The sequence below is a fragment of the Penicillium riverlandense genome (assembly GCF_028828495.1).
Source record: "Penicillium riverlandense strain IBT 135883 chromosome Unknown utg000001l_segment0_segment0, whole genome shotgun sequence".
NCBI lineage: Eukaryota > Fungi > Ascomycota > Eurotiomycetes > Eurotiales > Aspergillaceae > Penicillium > Penicillium riverlandense.
This window is the reverse complement of record NW_026643194.1, coordinates 680,745-697,987: the sequence shown is the minus strand read 5'-3', so window position 1 is coordinate 697,987 and position 17,243 is coordinate 680,745. Positions and strand designations below refer to the sequence as shown.

Below are 17,243 nucleotides of genomic sequence, written 5' to 3'. Positions count from 1 at the left end.
AAAGACACCAAAAGCAGTAGGAATAACAATACAGAAGACGGGCAGGGGAGTAAAGAAGAGAAATATAAAATAGTAACTCAGGGTTCTGCTTGGGTGGTGGCAGTGGTGGTGGTGGCTTCGTTCTCGCCATTGGTCGTACTCTGAGCATTGCCCCCGCTGGGAACATCCTCGTGGACCGACCCGGCGCGGCTGCTCCCGTTGCTGACATCCATAGCCTCAAGAGCGTCGGCGGCATGAGTGTTCTCCAACGGCTCCGGGTCAGGCTGATCCGCCTGGGGAGGCCCCGCCTCGGGCTCAAGCTCCGGATCCTGGTTTGTTAGATCCGCAAAGACATCATCGAGGTTCTGGCGAGGACTGCTGCTCACGAACGGCATGTTGCTATCAACATCGACACCCGAAGGGCCGCTCGTTGCATCCCGATTGAAGCGTGGTGGGCTGAATAACGAAGTATCCAAGCCCCGCTGGTGCGGGGTGGGTGACCGCGGAAGGAATGAGGGAGAATTGGCGTCTGCATGAGGTAAAAATGCAGAAGACGTCCCAGGAGCAAACGCCGGGGTGGAATCACTGGCCGGCAGAGAGTAGTTGGCAGAGAAAGGGTAGGACGCATTGTTGGACTCCGACATGGGCGTCAGGGTAGGCCCGGCGGTGGTCGGTTCCGGTGGAGCGCTGCTCTCGGTTGTCGGTGTCGGGGCTGGCTGCAAAGATGCCGGTCGTGCCGCCTGGGTATCGACCGACTTGCGTTTGGCGGAGTTGGTAATCTTCGGACGAAGATGCTCCGGAAGATCTTCGGGACGGTCAATGCCCAACTGGGCCATGATCTTTTGCTGCTTAGTTGGACGCGGCTTCCGTGTCGACAATGATTGCTCCAGAATTGGTGGCGGCTCTGGGGCAACAGGCGCCCATTTATGTATCTCTTGCCGGAAGAAGTTTGTCTCGTAGGCCAAAAGCACCTCAGCGCCCTCGATCTTCCGCAGGTAGAAGATCAAGGTAGGAACCTCCTCGGTAGTCGTGCAAGTAGCATTGGTGAAGGCCTGCAGGAAATCGCGGAATGCACTTGCGTGGCTGACGATGCTGTCCAGCACTTCCTCTTCATCAGGCTGGAAAGGCAGACCCGCGATCTCCGCCTGCCAGTCCTGAAGATCTTCCAGTTTGGGACGTGCTGCATCGCGCGGGATCTTCTGCCTCCAGTCGCAGATGGGACAGGTGTACTTGTCGAATTCCTTGACCTTGCCTCGAGCAATCTTCAAACATTTACCGTGGTACCTGTATCCCAGGTCAGTCATTATGTTCCCGCAGGGAGAAATAAACCAGACTCACCACTCGTGGCAGACTTCACATTCAATCATCATTCCTGACTCTTTGTGTCTGCAAATGCAGAAAACGTCTCCTTTCTCCGATTTCGGACCAAACATGTTGGTGGTCGGGTTCTCAAGTAAACCGTCTGGGGTATTGTGCCGCGACGAAGGTTCCACAGGGGGGCGATAGCTATCCTGCAGGTCGAAACAATAAACATTCCGCTTGTCGACATACTCCATATGCGACTTTAAGATATGAAGAGGAGCATTGGCCTTGCCAAACAGCTTCTTGCCTTTCCGCATCCAGTCCTCGTGGCGCTTCTGTTCGCGCTCCAAATCAATCGCCCCGATGGGTCGACTGTTTAACTGTTCCAAGGACTCTGTGAGCTCACGGACTTCCTTATACTTTGGGCGGTTTTTCATGTTGGAGTCCTTGCTGCGTTCATAGAGGTCCTGGATCCGCTTCTGGGCCTCGCGTTGCTTGGTCAGGATGGCCTCCACAGAGGCCAAAGTCTCCGGGGAGACTGGGAAACGGGAAGCCTGGGCCGAGAGCGCCTCCAACTGCTGGTAGTGGACAGCATCGACGGCCATCAGTTCTTGGGCCTTAGCCTCCCATGCCTCACCATGACGGCGGAGCTCTTGGAAATGACGCAGAAGTTCGTTGCTGTCGGAAAGTCCCAACTGTTCTCCATTGGAGACTATCTCATGGCAGTCCTTGAGGGTTAGGTGCTTGTCTCGTCTCTGCCGCGCCTCATCGGTCCATTTAATTTGGCGCACAATCCGTTCCAGGTGCTCCACTTCCGGGATGTCCACGTTGAAGTTGCGGCCAGATTCGACCAACTCCTCGATTTCCTGGCTCGATCGGAGATGCGGGTTCATCAGAGCAGCGTTAACGTCCTTGCGGAATTTCTCGATCTCGCGGGTCTTCTCTTCCAGAGCCGCCATCTGTGGACAGTCGAAGGAAAGTTTATCAGCCTCTGCCAGAAGGGCGTATATGTGTTCCACTCTGCGGACTTCGCGATCCCGATCGTCCAGCTGCGCGGCCTTGGTACTGCCTCTGCGCCATGCTTTCTCGTTTTTCCTCCGGTTCTGCTGCTTCCGGGTAATGTAGTTGTTGGCTTCTTCAACCCACTTATCGCAACGCTGGACGAAGGCCGCAAGATCTTGGAGGCCAGGCAGGTGGTATGGGATTTTCTCACCTTCACTGAGTAAGTTATGAAGGGACTTCAGCTGTGGCTTTGGTTCGTCCTCCAGGGTCCTGTCGAGCTTTTCGTTCCATAGTTCCGGGATTTTGGAGCGCTCCTGCACCTTCTGGACTAGCTCCTTCAATGCGTCATCGGGTAGACGATAGCGTAAGGTATGGCCTGGTCCAAGTAGCTTCTGCGGGAAGGATTCACCGCAACAGTCATAGGTCTCCACATGCAACAAGCAGAGGGTCTTGTCTGACTTGTGACAGCGGAACTGGGTGAGATAAGTGTAAGCCTTGCAGTACTGGCACTGGTAATCCTCCTCGGGGAGGTCTTTCTCCTCGACCAAAAACGTGAGCTGACAATCACCAGTTGGGGAGTCAGTGCCAAGGGTACAGTTATGGGGTGCGACCTCCCTGTGACGGGCTATGAACGCTGCGCGGTCGCTTAGCTCTCTGGTGGTGGTCCGTTCGAGAGCAGGGGCCAGCCACTTGGCGGTGGTGATGGATGTATCCCGAGCAGCCGCCGTGAGTAGAAGCTCATCATGGGAGAAGCACGGGTGCTTGCGGAAGGACTGCAGCCGTTCGACACCCATCGCTCCCCATGGTTCCCAGTCTGCAGGGGCAAAGTTGACGGCCTCGTTGAAGTTGAATCCGTGGTTGAACCCGGCATGGTATGCCTGAGGGAACGTGAGGACAAACTGGCCGGCTCTCTGATCTATCGCATAGACGTTGACACCAGCCTTGCGCAGCTTGTCCGGCGGCATCAAGGTTACCAGCTGGAAGAGAAGATCGGGCTGACCTTCGAACAGCTCCGGGACGGCCTCTTTCATGGCTCTTTCGAACGCCTCGGCATCGGCTCCGGGAATTCCATACCAGGTTTTGGTTGCGCCGAAGTGCTGGTAGTTGGCCGAATAGGCATAGTGATCCTCGTTGTGCCAGCAAAAGGTCGAGAAACACATTCCGACATAGACCCAAGGCACCGTCATACCAGAGACATCGGACTTGATGTGACGGAAAAGCGAATCCCCGTAAAAAGGAAGAACGTTCAAATTCCAGGGATCAGACGAATGCGGGTCAAGTGGATTCCGTTCAATGGTCGGAAAGCCACTGCCATGAGTAGTCGAGTGGATGTCTGCGCCATATTCCACTTCCACGGTCTCGTGCAAGTCCACCACGAGCTTCCAGAATTCGGCCTCCACGTCGTCTTCGGTCTCGCGGCGGTGCGTGTTGAGCACGGGATCGAACGGCATCTTCGAGGCGAAATACTTCTTCTTGAAGTCGTTGGCCTTCTCTTGGAATTGCTTGAGAGAATAGACGCCTCCGTCTTCGAATCCGAATTCTCCGTTTCCAACCAGGCACTTCGGACAATGCCAGTCCTGCTCGGGGCCTGTTGTCGTCGAGGGATCCAAGCACGTTTTGTGATAGCCAAGCTCACAATTATCGCATACAAGAATCGCAGAGCGATTGTCGGACTTGCCACATGTTTCACATCTATCTCCGGTTCGACGAGGGCCATCCTTGCGTTTGGGTCCAGCTGGACGAAGAACGGACATATGAGACCCCGAAACCGTCGGTGGTGCCTCATCTAGGGAACAGGAGTTAGATGAAGCTTGCTTAAACAGAGAACAAGGGGTAAGTACCTTTCTTTAAACGCTTGCTGCGCCGTCCGTTTCCTCCATCAGCATCGCCGTTTTCCGCCTGAGACGCACTATCATGGCTAATGGCACGCTTGGCGGGTTGCCCTGCCTGGCCATTAGGAATTGGCGTTGAGATGGATGGATGCTCGGCTACACTGCCGGGAGTCGAGACTCCGTTCTCGGTCTCACGCTTGATTGTGGGACCGTTATTCACAGACACAAAAGATGGAGAGTGATTGACGGCGGTAAAGCCACCGACGCCAGAATTTACCGATGTGAATCCTGACGTCGGTCGGGTCGGCGGTGTCGGCTCGACGGAGGGGGTAGGTTTTTCCGGTGACTTCTCCATCGGAGTATTTGGACCTGCACTCGGACGCGGCGTTGGGGTTCCGGGGCGTGTCTTCGAAGGGGTTCCGTTCTCTTCCGCTACAGACTTCTTGGTCATTGGCGACTGGCGCGGAGACGGGGTATACGGTCCACCCTGTTCTTGCTCCAACTGCTGCTGCACGCCAGGCTTGGCAACGCGCAGCCACTCCTCATACGGCTGCAGATATCGCTGGTAGGAGTTCTTGAGGGAGGTCGATAAGGAGGACATGATTTTGCCGCTGTATCCGAGGTCACGGCCGATTTCCGCCCATTTCTTGGTCTTACAGACCTGCTCGAAGCCACCACGAACCTCGACGGCCTTTTTCAACTTGTAGAGATCCAGTGGGCGCTTATCGACGCTAGGGAGCCGGCTGTAGTTCGTCCCGTGTTGCTTGTGAAACATGGCAAGTTGATCGGTGTAGTTCATGTTGGCGCGGTTTCCTGCGTGGGAGTTCGGGTCAGAATTAGGCTGCGGAGTGGCTCCACCGGCAGCAAAAACAGCTGGACGCGGGGCCATACCTCCTTCGACTGAGTTGAGCTCCTGTCGACGGGTCTTGAAGTGAAAACGCTGTAGAGAAACAAAGGACAAGGTCAGCAATGAACAAATTTGAGAATAATCAAACCAGCTCATGGAAGAGTTGGAAGAAAAGCCGGGCAGCTCCATGTCCACTAGGATAGAACAGAAACGAACCTCTGTGTCGATTGCAAAGGGCGGTTGCCAGTTCTCTGGCGGTACCACTCTGCAAATACCATATTTCTTGCCCTCGGGAGCAATCTTCTGGATGTATGCTACCGGGTCCTTGAATTCCTCCTCTGTTGGGCGAAAAGTCGGGGCCTCGGGCAAGCCGTGCGGGCGTACACGTTTGGACGGTTCGCGCGGAGTATTGGGCTGCCCACGCCGCTCAACAGTCGATAGGTCCAGGGGAGCTGATCTGCGAGCGCTCAAGGGTACATTGTGAGAGTGCGATGGGTGGGTGCTGGAAGACCGACCCGGCTTGGACTGGGCCGCCGTGGATGCTCCGGCAGAGACCGGGGCCACCATCTCGGAGGAGCACACGGAAGAAGTGGATGTACAAATCAGATGGCACGCGGTGTATCAAGCCGAGAAGGGGCGGTGTGCACAATGCGACATGCGCATTGAGAAGGGAAATCGAGAAATCGGATGGAAGGGCGGGTCTGGGCGCCCTGCGATGCCGATATGAAGGGCGGGATGAGGTAGTCAAGGACCGAGGAGAAGGAATGCAGGAAGAGGATGACCAAAGGAGAAAGAATGGATGGAGAGAGAGAGAGAGATGCTCGATGGAGGTATCGACCCGAGTTGGCCTTGGGGGAGGAGGAGGAAACGAGGATGAGAAAGAAAGGAAAGATACTAGATGGGCTTCTGGGGTATCTTTCCTTCCCATTGGCTGTGGGCTGTACCATACGTGACGATTTTACCACCGAGGCCCGCTTGGGATAGTGTATTTTTCGGTACCCTGTCGTCACGACGGTCTGTGCCGCAAACGGGTCATTATTATTGCGACTGAGCTCAGTTCGTAGTGACTTGTTGTTATTAACGATATAGTTAAGTATGCCTTGGTTAGTGTGTGTTAGTACAATTATGTACCATATTCTTATCATCTCCGACGACATCGGCCTGTGACACGTCAGCCATCTGTTGAATCGCGATATCGTTCTTCCATCGTACAACATCATGTGATGTTGTCGCTTTGAGTCTATAACAAACAAACACTCGACCGGATTGCGAGTAGACGATATCGGTCGGATGGATGAACACCCCTGGCCCATCCCAGCATACTACTGCTGCTATCTCCTTCGATCCACCGTCCGGCATGCCTCGCTATACATCGGCTCGACCCCGAGCCCGAGCCGCCGACTGAGCCAGCACAACGGCCAGGCCAAGGGCGGGGCCAAACGCACGGCCAGGGACAAGCTCCGACCGTGGGAGATGGTCCTGGTGGTTGAAGGATTCATGAGTCGCGTGGGGGCCTTGCAATTTGAGTAAGTACCTCGCTCGTACTTACAATTCGAAGTTAATTGGTACAGATGGGCATGGCAACACCCGGACAGATCTCGGCATATCGACTCGGACGACGAAGATAAAATCATTGTTGATCCCAAGACGGGGAAACCCAAGTCTCGCGCCGCGCGCTCCAGGAGATCGTTGACAGCTCATCTAGAGGATATGCAGGCTCTGCTCCGTTCGGCCTATTTTTCTAGCGGGCCACTGAGGGTGCGCTTCTTCTGCGCTGATGTCTACCGTATTTGGAGAGTCTGGAGCGACCGGGTGCATAAGCAACTTCCGGCAAATATCCAGCTGATCCTGGACGGAGACTGTCCAGTCGTCCCTGACGATCCGCGACAAGACCAACGAGTGGGTAGCATTCACAACCTCTCGGTCGACTATACAAGACTCGGGGAGTATCTCGAAAAGTCCACGTTTCTCCTAGATGATGCCGAAGATCTACGATGCAGCGTATGTAAGAGTCCGGTCCATCCAGAAGCAGAGCAGATTGTGGTGTGTCCACGAGCAAATTGTCGCGGGGTCGGACATATATTATGTCTATCTACCAAATTCCTCGACGCTGCCGAACCGGACCGCCTAATTCCATCCCAGGGAGACTGTCCAACGTGTCGGCAAGTGGTGCAATGGCCGGACATGATGCGAGAACTCAGCCTGCGCAATCGGGCAGAAAAGGAAGCTCGAGCAATTCTGAAAAGAAAAGAGAAAAGAGAGCGCCAGGCAGCTCGCGGCGGTTCAGCCGAACCCTCGACCAAAAGTCGTTCGCAACGAGCACACGATCAGCCTGATCACTTGGACCCCGAAGACCCTCCGTTAGACGACCGTTGGTTTGAGGCGGTAGATCCGGCATCCGAGTCTGAATCTGAAGGCCGACAGAAGAACAAATCCGCTCCATCTCCGTCCAAACTGGAGATTGTCATTGAAGACAGCGAGTGGGATGACGCTGAGCTGGTTGAATGAGCTTAATTGCGCTCATGGGGTAATTGCAAGCGGTCCCAAGGCTCTCAGAGGCCCAATCGCGTCCAAACGCGAAATACAGTTCACCGCCGCGTCCACAATCTCGCCGGACACCTCATCCATCGTTTTCCCCGCATCAATAACATAGACATCGTCCCGCTGCCGGTCAATAATCGTCCCAAACAATTGGCGTACGCGACCCTGCATCGTCTCATTCTCATATCTCTCCGCACCAAATCCGCCCCGCTTCGCCGCCTCTTCGGGAGAGATACTGAGAAAGAGACAGATATCCGGTCTGGGCAGTCCCACCTCCGGCTGCCACGCCCACTCGAGCGAGAGCGTAGGATTGGCCTTTGCGGCCGAGTAGACTGCGCCGGAGTATGAGTACCGGTCGACGATCACGGTGGTTCCGTTAGCGATGGTGTCTTGGATGTGTTTGGCGAGTTCCCAGCGGTTCGCGGAGAAGAGCAGGTGGATGGAGTGGTCGTCTTGGTGGGAGGCATTGCGCAGGTAGCTGTCTATTAGCTTGCCGATGGGTGTTGTTCGGTCTATAGGCTATCAGTTCCATAGTGCAATCAATGTCGACATACACACCTGGAAACCGAATGTATTCAACCGCGTGCCCCTTGGCGAGAAGCTGATCTCGCAGCAGCTCACACTGACTCGACTTGCCGGCCCGATCAAGTCCCTCGACGATAATGAGCGCACCGCGTCGTGTGGGTTGGGATTCTAACAGGGTCATGGTGAACTGAAGTGGTGGTGGTGGTTGTTGTCGGAACAATCGAGACGGACCGAGAGGTGTTTATCGACGGGCATTTTCTTCCGATAAGGAACACCTTCCTTCTTCCTCCTCTTCCCTCTCCACCGGCCGCCATGGACCCCGAGGCACTGTCTCCGATGGTGACCTTCGCGCTGAGTCCTGCTGCCCCCATTCTGGCGCCGCGAGTCGGCTCCCTGGCCATTGCTGGCCGGAAGCCCTTGCCCACGCCGCACTATATCCCGCTGTCGTCGCGGGGAGCCGTGCCGCATATATCGCACGATGTGCTGCGCGACCACACTGCGCTGAACAGTATCTATGTAGGCCTGGAGGACTGTATGTTTTCCTCGAAGCTTTTGGGTGATGATAACTGACAGTAGACACCCCGGTCCGGGGCTGAGGTCAGTCGTTGAAAAGAAACACAAATCTCCGGTGTACCACACGCCCGTCACATCAGCGCAGGAGTCACCGCTGAAGAAATTCATGTCCATGTCTCAGGATATGCCGCTCATTCTCGGTCCGCGCAGGTTCCCTCCCATCCCCTGCCCGCCAACCAATACCGACACCTCAATCGCCGTCCTAACCACCAACGGGTTCGGCCAACTTTCTGCGCAGGAATATCTGGATGCCGTACAGCAGCTACGTCCGGATGTTGCAATTGGACTGTCTGATATTGTTCTGAACAAGCCTCCCGGTGTGAAAAGGCGTGGGAAGATGGTAGATCGTACGCATGCATTTACGCGCGATGCGCTGGAGCGACTATATAACCGGGAAAACAAGTCGAGGGCTGCGTATTTTGCACCAGTGCTCCCGCTGGAGAATGCACAGCAGTCTCTTTATCTAGATGATCTGGCCAGTGAATTCCGCGAGAACCTCTCGGGACTGGCGCTGTACGAGTCGGCCTCGCTGTCCTATATTCCAGAATCCTTGGGTGATCTGCCTCGGCTACTATTCAGTGAACCGTCCAGCCCGCACGAGGTCCTGCACGAGATCTCCCTCGGCGCAGATCTCCTAGCTATCCCCTTCATCGTTTGGGCATCTGACTCCGGAATCGCATTGGAGTTTGTCTTCCCGGCACCGCCAGCCGGACAATCCGGCCCGCTGCCCATGGGGCTTGATCTCTGGTCCTCCGACTATACAATCGACACATCTCCGCTGCGCGAGGGATGTGAATGCTTCACGTGCCGGAACCACCACCGCGCCTACATCCACCACCTGCTAACGGCAAAAGAAATGACTGCATGGGTACTGCTCCAATTACACAATCACACAGTTATGGATGCCTTTTTCGCTGGCGTTCGGGACAGTATCCATCGTGGCTCGTTCGAAGAGGATGTCGCTGCGTTCAGTCGTGTATATGCGCACTCATTGCCGGAGCGTACAGGCGAGGGCCCTAGGTATGTCGCGCTTCAATTTCTACTCGCATGATTTGCTGATACATGATGCCTACCACAGAGTGCGCGGCCACCATCTCCCCGCCGCACAACAAAATCAACCCCGACGCATGCCTCGCATGTATGGTCGACTGGACGACGCGGCGCAGAAATTCGCCGAGTCCCAGTCTTCCTCTGTTGTTACTCCGGATACGGATGCGGAGGGGCTGGAGAGGCATGGATTTGCTGAGAAAGTATAATTGCTGCATCGTGAATGCACCCGAAGAAGGCCTGGTCAAACAAGAGATATGCTTGGGCTTGCTTTATAAAGACCTGCCTCTTGATTTTGGCATATATTTGAAGTGCCCTGGGGGGTCCCTTCTAGCCCAGATATATATTCTGGCCATATGAAACATGAGAGATAAATTTATTTGTGATCTCTTTTCACCATCAACAATACTCCATCTAAGCCTATCCTAACAATTTTATCGCCCTGCTCCACCCCCGCTTCATGTAAAAGCCTTTCCATCTCCTTGCACATCATTTTCGCAACATCAGACTCGGTTCCAGCCATATCCGGATGAGCTTCACGCCACCGTATCACTGTGCCCCTAGTTCCAAGCATCTTCTCCGCATCCTGAAGGCCCACAGCTAAATAGCCAGGATCACTCTGACTCGCGAAGAACCCGTCACCCTCCGAGCACGGCACATCCTTATTCCAATCTTTGCGGTAGAAAGTTTCTCGCTCGAATCCAGAAATAGGCTCGGAGATAGACCACGGAAGACCGAGGTCGGTGTACAACCCTTTCGCAAGCAGCGTGCCGTGTTCCATATAAGGCTTCAAGTATCGATCTTCAATCTCCAACATGGAAGCCTGGATAGCGGCGTGATTGGGCATGGATGGATGCGGATATCCGCCTCTCGCAGCCCAGAGGGCAACAGTTCCTCCCGGTTTGAGGACCTCAGCTGCTCGACGCCAGAATCGCGGCATGTCAAACCAATGCGCTGCCGTGGCGGCGATGATCAGGTCAACACTGGAGTTGGGAATTGGCGGCATGCTCTGGGAACCGAGCTCTTCCGCAGTGGATATTTCGAACCGTATAGACTGGCCATTTGATGAAACACCACCGAGCGAGCGCGCGGTACTGATCATCCCCTCTGAGGGGTCAAGACCGATGGCATGGATGAAATGCGGCGCAAGATCACGGACGGCATTACCCGGCCCACAGCCGACATCAAGGATGGTGGTTAATTCACCGCCAGTAGACCGGTGGTGGTCGATGATGGTTTTGTACAGGCTCGGGTGGTAGTTCGGACGGCGTTGAGAGTAGGCAATACCCTGTAAATGGTTGTAGGAACGAAATGTCCTCTCTGGTGCAAATGTTGTGGATGTATTTTCAGCGGACGCCATGATCGCTTGAATTATCCAGAAGAGGTCAGTCAATACTTGACTCCGAAGATGGATTTTATAGGACCGGTGTTCGGCATGTCCCAATCCCGTAAACCCAAGTCCCGTGATATCCTGCATCTATGAACGGATTCTTCTCTATTCTTCAACTCCGGCGTTCCCCTTTCTATTGGCCTTTTCTAATTATCCCTTAAGTAATTTATTTTGCTGTTTTGCGTCCTGTATCCCTGTTCAAGCTTCGGACGTCTTTCCCTCACAGTCCACCATGGGTTTCGTTGGCTATGCTATCTACTATGCTTTCCACCCCATTGAATTGAAGTCAATTGTCCAATGGTTAGTGTCTCACTAAACATCTGATTTCACCTCAGTTTGCTAACCATCCTATTGTCACGTAGGAAACTTCGGCACCATGCACCACATGAGCGCAATGAAAAGAACGAGACCGAAGCACAGAAGACCTGCTTCAAATTCTTGGATACATCAGGCCGGAGTTTTAGCGCAGTGATCAAGGAACTACACCCAAAGCTACTGTTACCGGTCTGCATTTTCTACCTAGTCCTCCGGGGGCTGGATACCATCGAGGATGACACTTCATTGCCTCTGGCGACTAAAGAGCCACTCCTCCGAGAGTTCAAAGACGTCCTGACACAAGATGGTTGGAGATTCACTGGAAATCGACCGGAGGAGAAGGACCGTGAACTTTTAGTTCAATTTCACAATGTGGTCACTGAATTCAAGAACTTGAAGCCTGCGTACCAGGCCGTCATCAAGGATATTGCGGACAAGATGGGTAATGGTATGGCTGACTACGCCGTGAAGGCAGAGAAAGCCTTGAAGGGAGAGAAGGACGATGCTATTGTCAAGACTGTCAAGGAGTACGACTTATACTGCTACTATGTCGCCGGCCTAGTCGGCGAGGGTCTCACGCGCCTCTTTGTTTCGGCGGAAATAGCCGACCCAGGCCTATTGAAGCGTTCCAGCAGGTCAATGGGCCTCCTTCTCCAAAAGACCAATATCATCCGCGACATCCGCGAAGACTTTGATGATGACCGACGATTCTGGCCGAAAGAAATCTGGTCTAGGCATGTTGACAACTTCGAGGATCTTTTCAAACCCGAGAATCTCGGTGCTGCGCTTAACTGCAGCTCGGAGATGGTTCTCAATGCCCTCGAGCATGTCGAAGAGTGTATTTTCTACCTGGCTGAGCTACGGGAGCAAAGTATCTTCAACTTCTGCGCTATCCCGCAAGCTATGGCTATTGCTAGTCTCAATTTGTGTTTCCGCAATCCTGCAATCTTTCAACGCAATGTCAAGATTACTAGGGGCGAGGCTTGCGATCTTATGATCCAGTCGACTCAGAATCTGAATGTCCTGACTCGGACCTTTCGGCGATACACTCGCGCAATCCACAAGAAGAACACGCCCGAAGACCCAAATTTCTTGCAGATTAACATTGTCTGTGGGAAGGTGCGCATAATTTACCTTTCACTGCCCTCAATCTTTACTATTTTTGACTCAATGTATAGATTGAGAAGCGGATTGAGACTCTCTTCCCAACCCAGACAGCCGAAGAAGACGCAGAGAACAAACAGCACATTTACTTCATTTTGTGTTTGATAGGTATCATTGTCGTCCTTGTCGCTTTCCTTGTGGTATGTTTCACGCCCATCCTCTCATGAGATGCAAACTAACCACGATACTTTTCAGTCTTCGTAGTAGAGTTGTCTTGCAGTCTCTCCAGGCAGCCTTCTCATGGCATGGCAGTTTGTTTCCGACACAAGGAAGTGAAGGATGGAAGCAGGACACTCTAGATGCAAGAAATATTGAACTAGATAATTGTGCACCGTGTAAAGGACAAGTTCCTTGCTGAGATAAAATGACTCGTAGTCCTGATTTTGACAGGCTATAAAGTCTGCTGCTTCGTCTTGAATCATACACATTATCATTTTATGTCCAAGAGGCTATCAACATATCCAAAGAAACACGCATAGCATATAATTACTACGCATCAGTCTCACCCTCACCCGCCAAAACCCTCCACATCCACTTAACCTCATCCTCTTCCTCCTTCGAGCCCGGCTCGGTCCCTGCCCCAAACTGCTGCCCAACAACGCAAACCAGCCAGACATCGTTCTTGGTCTGGTCGATGAAGCGCTCCGTCGGCGATCCACGCGGGTAGATCCGGCGCCACTCGTCCCAGATCCGGAAGGCCTCCTCGCCCCAGGCGCGGAAGCTGACCTCTTCAATGATAGTCGGGGTGGCGATCTCCTTGCCGCGGAACACACCCCATGTGACGGCGTTCACGCTCTCTGGGTTCGAGCCAAGATCGTCAAGATCGACGCCTGAGGACTTGGTTGGGAAGGAAGATTCAAGAGTGCCTGTTGCATTCGTGGCGAACCACGTCAATTTGTCGTGAGTGTGCTTTTCGAATAGCGGCTTGAGGATGGATTTGTAGTCTTTCGTCGAGCAGAAGAACTCCACAAATGGTTTCTGGAATACAAATCCTTCGCGCTGCGGACCCCAGCCAAAGATCGGGTGGTCGCTGCGTACGCCGTTGACAGCGGGCTGCGAGGCGAGTGTCCACCAGCCGCGGCCGTCGATGAGTTTCAAGAGCTCGGGGCGAATCAGTTCAGTCTCTGGATTCAAGCCGCCGGACTCTTCTCCCGCGCCGCCTTCCGACCAGGGAACCATGTGTAGCTCGCCAGAGACGTGGCGCCGGAACAGTGTGTTCATATCGGAGACGTCAACGGGATGACCCCATAGGCGCAGGGCGACGGCGGAAGTGACATGCAACGAGGGCCCGTAGCCGTCGATTTCACCGAATGCAGGCGAGCGCGCATCACCCCACCGTCCATTGGGGAAGTCGTCCCATGTGGCTTCTCGTCCGAGCGCTCCCAGGCCCTCGGAGATCAGGAGAGTGGTGCTGCGGTTGGGAGGCATGGCCGGCAGTCCGGCGCTGTCTGCGCGTGCCTCGTGCACTGACTCCTGGGATGATCCCTTGCCAGAGAGCTTGTCGACAATGACTCGGTTGTGAGGCTGCGAGTTAATAGACGACGCTCGGCGTTTCACCCGCGAACGCACTGCATCGAGAGGCACTGAGTCACCGATATCGTCGATGGCGGAATCCTGGCAATCCGAGTACGGCGGGATCAGATCGCAGCGTTCAAGAATGAACGAGACAGTCTTTTCCAGGTTCAGGGTGTAGAAATGAAAACCTCGCGGGCCGGGGCATTGAAGCTCTTTGATCCCGCCAACGATGTTGCTAATCACATCCACACCTGCGCGCTTGACGGCGTCATCATCATGTTTCAAATCCTCCATGCGTTTGGCAATAGGATCCGGGATCTTGACGTGGCTGAGCTTGGTCACTCGAGTCAGGATTTTGTAGCTGTGGATGGGCATCAGGCCCGGGATGATGGGAATGGTCTTGAAGACGCCAGATTCATGAGTGCGAAGCATATCCTCAAATTTCCGATAGGCGTCCAAGTCGTAGGTAAGCTGGGTCATGATAAAGTCCGCGCCGGCCTGGGTTTTCTCAACGAGGTACGGCAGGTCGCGGGCGGGATCCTGGACGTCCTGGAACGAGTCGGCCGGATGGCCCTCCGGGTATGCAGCCACGCCAATGCAAAAGTAATCCCCGTGCTGCTTGCGAATGTAGCGCACCAGATCCACCGCGAAGGTAAAGTCCTTGTTGCTATCGTCTTCGCCGTGCATGTTGTACTCCTCGCTGCGAGGGGGGTCACCTCGTAGCGCCAGGATGTTTCTGATGCCCAGCACTTTCGCTTCTTCCAACGCCATGTCCACCAACGCCCGGCTCATGTTCGTGCATGTCAAGTGTAAGACCGTGGTGAGTTGTAGCTGGCGTTGGCAGACCTCGGCCAGCTCGAGAGATCGGGCAGCCGTGCTCCCGCCAGCGCCCCAGGTGACGGACACGAAGAGCGGGCGCAATGCCTGAGCCATGCGCTCCAGACGGGCGGACAAATTCGCAAAGCCCTGGGTGACGGTTAGCTATGGTATCACGGACATGCTCGCGGGGCTACCCCACCATGCGAGTCCTGGGCGGGAAGAACTCGAGCGAGAAATAGTTGGCATCTGGCGGCAAGGCCGCGATCTTCTCGGTGATCTTCTTCTCCATTGCGACGGGTGGTTGCCAATGGAGGAGGAAGAGGAGAGGTGGGGGATGTGACGAAGAAGAGAAGTTCCCCGAGTGGGCCGTGACTGACTGACGACAGCACCGAGAACCGGCCATCCCGCATGAACAGGACAACTACAAGGTGGTCCTCTATATACATTTTATCTAAACTGGTTTGATGAAGCTAAAGGCAATGACCAACAGCCAATAATACACGCCCCGTGCGATCCGAGGCGGCGCGGCTGAGGATGGAAGGATTGCGGATCTACACTATTCACTACTCTTTCTCTCTTCTCCTCTTCTTCCCTCGTCACGAGTCCTTTCACCCCCAACCAACCACCCATGACCTCCCGCTCGCATTTCCTGCGTGTGCTCCTTCGTCGGGTAGAACGACCGTCCAATCGTGTCTCCCGACGCACACTCTCGACCTCGCCCCCTCCTCCGCGCTCTTCTCCGTCCAGTCCTAAAGACTCCCGCTCCCGCCTCCGCCAGCTCAATGACCGTCTCCCTCGCTTTTTGCGCACCTTGACCACACCCCTACTTGGCGCTCCAGTGACTCATGTAACCTCATTTCTGATTCTCCACGAGATCACGGCCGTGGTGCCGCTATTCGGCCTCGTCGCGGCATTCCATTATGGGGGGTGGATGCCCGATCTCACGTCCGACGGGGAGAACAATGCTTTTGAAGAAGGGACCGCGCGTTTTGGAAAGTGGTTGCGGAAAAAGGGGTGGGTCGATGAGGCGGACGTGAATGCCGTAGCGGAGCATGAGGCTACGACAGATGCTAGTAAAAGGGACAAGGACCGGACCGGGGTACGGTTGCTTCTGGAGTTCGCGACGGCCTACGCAATTACAAAGGCACTGCTCCCTGTCCGCATCGCGGCGAGTGTCGGGGCCACGCCGTGGTTTGCAAGGACAATCCTTACGCCGACGGCCAATACAGCCAGGAGACTGCTGGGGAGGAGCTAGGGTTGTAGATCGGGGATATCGTACATATGTGTATAATAAAGGATTCATTTTCCGTAACTGTTGGCTACTGCATTCTATGCTACCGGGAGCTATAGACACGGTTTGAGTCGGCGGAAGAACGAGTAATTTACTCGTAGACCCAGGGGGCCTGGCTGGACTTCCACTTGATGAGCTCGCTGGGGCTGAACCAGAGGGAGATCTCCTTCTTGGCGTTCTCGACGCTGTCGGAGCCGTGGCAGACGTTGCGGCCGACGTCCTGTGCAATTGTCAGCATGAACAAACACAACGGGGAGGCTGGTCTTACAATGGCGTAGTCACCGCGGATGGTGCCGGGCGCGGAAGCGAGGGGGTTGGTGGCACCCAGGATGGCTAGAAATGGTTAATGAATGACTGGAATGCTGGGATCGGGAAACATACTGCGGCCGGTCTTGACGGCATCCTTGCCCTCCCAGACCATAGCGCAGATGGGGCCGCTCAGCATGTCTAGTGTGGAGGTCAGTGACTGTGTGTTGATTGAGTCGGAAGCACGGGAAACTGACAGGCAACGAGACCCTTGAAGAAGGGCTTGGTGGCCAGGTCGGCGTAGTGCTTCTCGAGGTGCTCCTGCGAGGGGGAGCAGAGCTTCATGGCAACGAGCTTGAAGCCACGGTTCTCGAAGCGAGAGATGATGGGGCCAACGAGTCCACGCTAATTGAGAGGTCTGTTAGCCCATTGAGCGAAGTTGTTGGGTCGGGGATATCCATACCTGGACACCGTCGGGCTTGATGGCAATGAAACTGCAGCGAGTGGGTTAGCTTGGCTGTTAGCAAAGGAAGGGGGGGAACGGGTAGGTAAGGTAGAGCAAGGCCAGAGCTGGCATTGAGGGGCAGAGGAAGGATCAATTGCTTACGTCTGCTCGTCGGCCATTGTTATGGATTGGAGTGGATGGGATTGACGGGGATGCGGAAGAGTTGAAAGTGAAGGAAGTGGGAGAGGAAAAGAAGAAGAAACTTGTTGGTGGGGCTGGAGGGGTGTGTTGGCTGTGGATGCCTGACCGCCTGAATTAAATGCCTCAGGTGTCTTACCCCAGCCTATCTCTCGGCCCCGTCTGGCCAGCTGGCTGGAGCTTTCACCCAACTCAACTGCACCACCACCCTC

At 54.7% G+C, this 17,243-nt stretch overlaps 9 protein-coding genes across 9 annotated transcripts; 4 read left to right on the top strand and 5 right to left on the bottom strand.

Moving 5' to 3' along the window:
- Positions 1 to 77: 77 nt before the first annotated feature.
- On the bottom strand, positions 78 to 5,529 carry N7474_000289 (uncharacterized protein; the record flags this gene model as incomplete). Its single annotated transcript, XM_057191704.1, has 3 exons — positions 78 to 1,263; positions 1,318 to 4,069; positions 4,125 to 5,529. 3 exons carry the CDS (start codon positions 5,527 to 5,529, stop codon positions 78 to 80), a joined length of 5,343 nt encoding a protein of 1,780 aa, XP_057056657.1.
- A 723-nt stretch (positions 5,530 to 6,252) lies between these two features.
- N7474_000288 (structure-specific endonuclease subunit SLX1) lies at positions 6,253 to 7,470 on the top strand (the record flags this gene model as incomplete). The annotated part of the gene is made up of 2 exons (XM_057191703.1): positions 6,253 to 6,488; positions 6,534 to 7,470. The coding sequence occupies 2 exons, from the start codon at positions 6,253 to 6,255 to the stop codon at positions 7,468 to 7,470; spliced, it is 1,173 nt and encodes a 390-aa protein (XP_057056656.1).
- A 12-nt stretch (positions 7,471 to 7,482) lies between these two features.
- N7474_000287 (bifunctional thymidylate/uridylate kinase) lies at positions 7,483 to 8,209 on the bottom strand (the record flags this gene model as incomplete). Its single annotated transcript, XM_057191702.1, has 2 exons — positions 7,483 to 8,015; positions 8,062 to 8,209. The coding sequence occupies 2 exons, from the start codon at positions 8,207 to 8,209 to the stop codon at positions 7,483 to 7,485; spliced, it is 681 nt and encodes a 226-aa protein (XP_057056655.1).
- Positions 8,210 to 8,340: 131 nt separating this feature from the next.
- On the top strand, positions 8,341 to 9,857 carry N7474_000286 (tRNA-ribosyltransferase family protein; the record flags this gene model as incomplete). Its single annotated transcript, XM_057191701.1, has 3 exons — positions 8,341 to 8,560; positions 8,631 to 9,621; positions 9,680 to 9,857. The coding sequence occupies 3 exons, from the start codon at positions 8,341 to 8,343 to the stop codon at positions 9,855 to 9,857; spliced, it is 1,389 nt and encodes a 462-aa protein (XP_057056654.1).
- A 167-nt stretch (positions 9,858 to 10,024) lies between these two features.
- On the bottom strand, positions 10,025 to 11,008 carry N7474_000285 (class I SAM-dependent methyltransferase; the record flags this gene model as incomplete). The annotated part of the gene is made up of 1 exon (XM_057191700.1): positions 10,025 to 11,008. One exon carries the CDS (start codon positions 11,006 to 11,008, stop codon positions 10,025 to 10,027), a length of 984 nt encoding a protein of 327 aa, XP_057056653.1.
- A 262-nt stretch (positions 11,009 to 11,270) lies between these two features.
- Positions 11,271 to 12,657, top strand: N7474_000284 (uncharacterized protein; the record flags this gene model as incomplete). The annotated part of the gene is made up of 3 exons (XM_057191699.1): positions 11,271 to 11,338; positions 11,401 to 12,472; positions 12,532 to 12,657. Coding segments are annotated over 3 exons (1,266 nt in total), but the record flags the coding sequence as incomplete, so codon positions are not given.
- Positions 12,658 to 13,006: 349 nt separating this feature from the next.
- On the bottom strand, positions 13,007 to 15,140 carry N7474_000283 (methylenetetrahydrofolate reductase (NAD(P)H) MET12; the record flags this gene model as incomplete). Its single annotated transcript, XM_057191698.1, has 2 exons — positions 13,007 to 14,998; positions 15,051 to 15,140. The coding sequence occupies 2 exons, from the start codon at positions 15,138 to 15,140 to the stop codon at positions 13,007 to 13,009; spliced, it is 2,082 nt and encodes a 693-aa protein (XP_057056651.1).
- Positions 15,141 to 15,479: 339 nt separating this feature from the next.
- N7474_000282 (uncharacterized protein) lies at positions 15,480 to 16,106 on the top strand (the record flags this gene model as incomplete). The annotated part of the gene is made up of 1 exon (XM_057191697.1): positions 15,480 to 16,106. One exon carries the CDS (start codon positions 15,480 to 15,482, stop codon positions 16,104 to 16,106), a length of 627 nt encoding a protein of 208 aa, XP_057056650.1.
- Positions 16,107 to 16,233: 127 nt separating this feature from the next.
- N7474_000281 (uncharacterized protein) lies at positions 16,234 to 17,012 on the bottom strand (the record flags this gene model as incomplete). The annotated part of the gene is made up of 6 exons (XM_057191696.1): positions 16,234 to 16,362; positions 16,411 to 16,475; positions 16,524 to 16,589; positions 16,646 to 16,793; positions 16,852 to 16,882; positions 16,996 to 17,012. 6 exons carry the CDS (start codon positions 17,010 to 17,012, stop codon positions 16,234 to 16,236), a joined length of 456 nt encoding a protein of 151 aa, XP_057056649.1.
- Between the last annotated feature and the right edge of the window lie 231 nt (positions 17,013 to 17,243).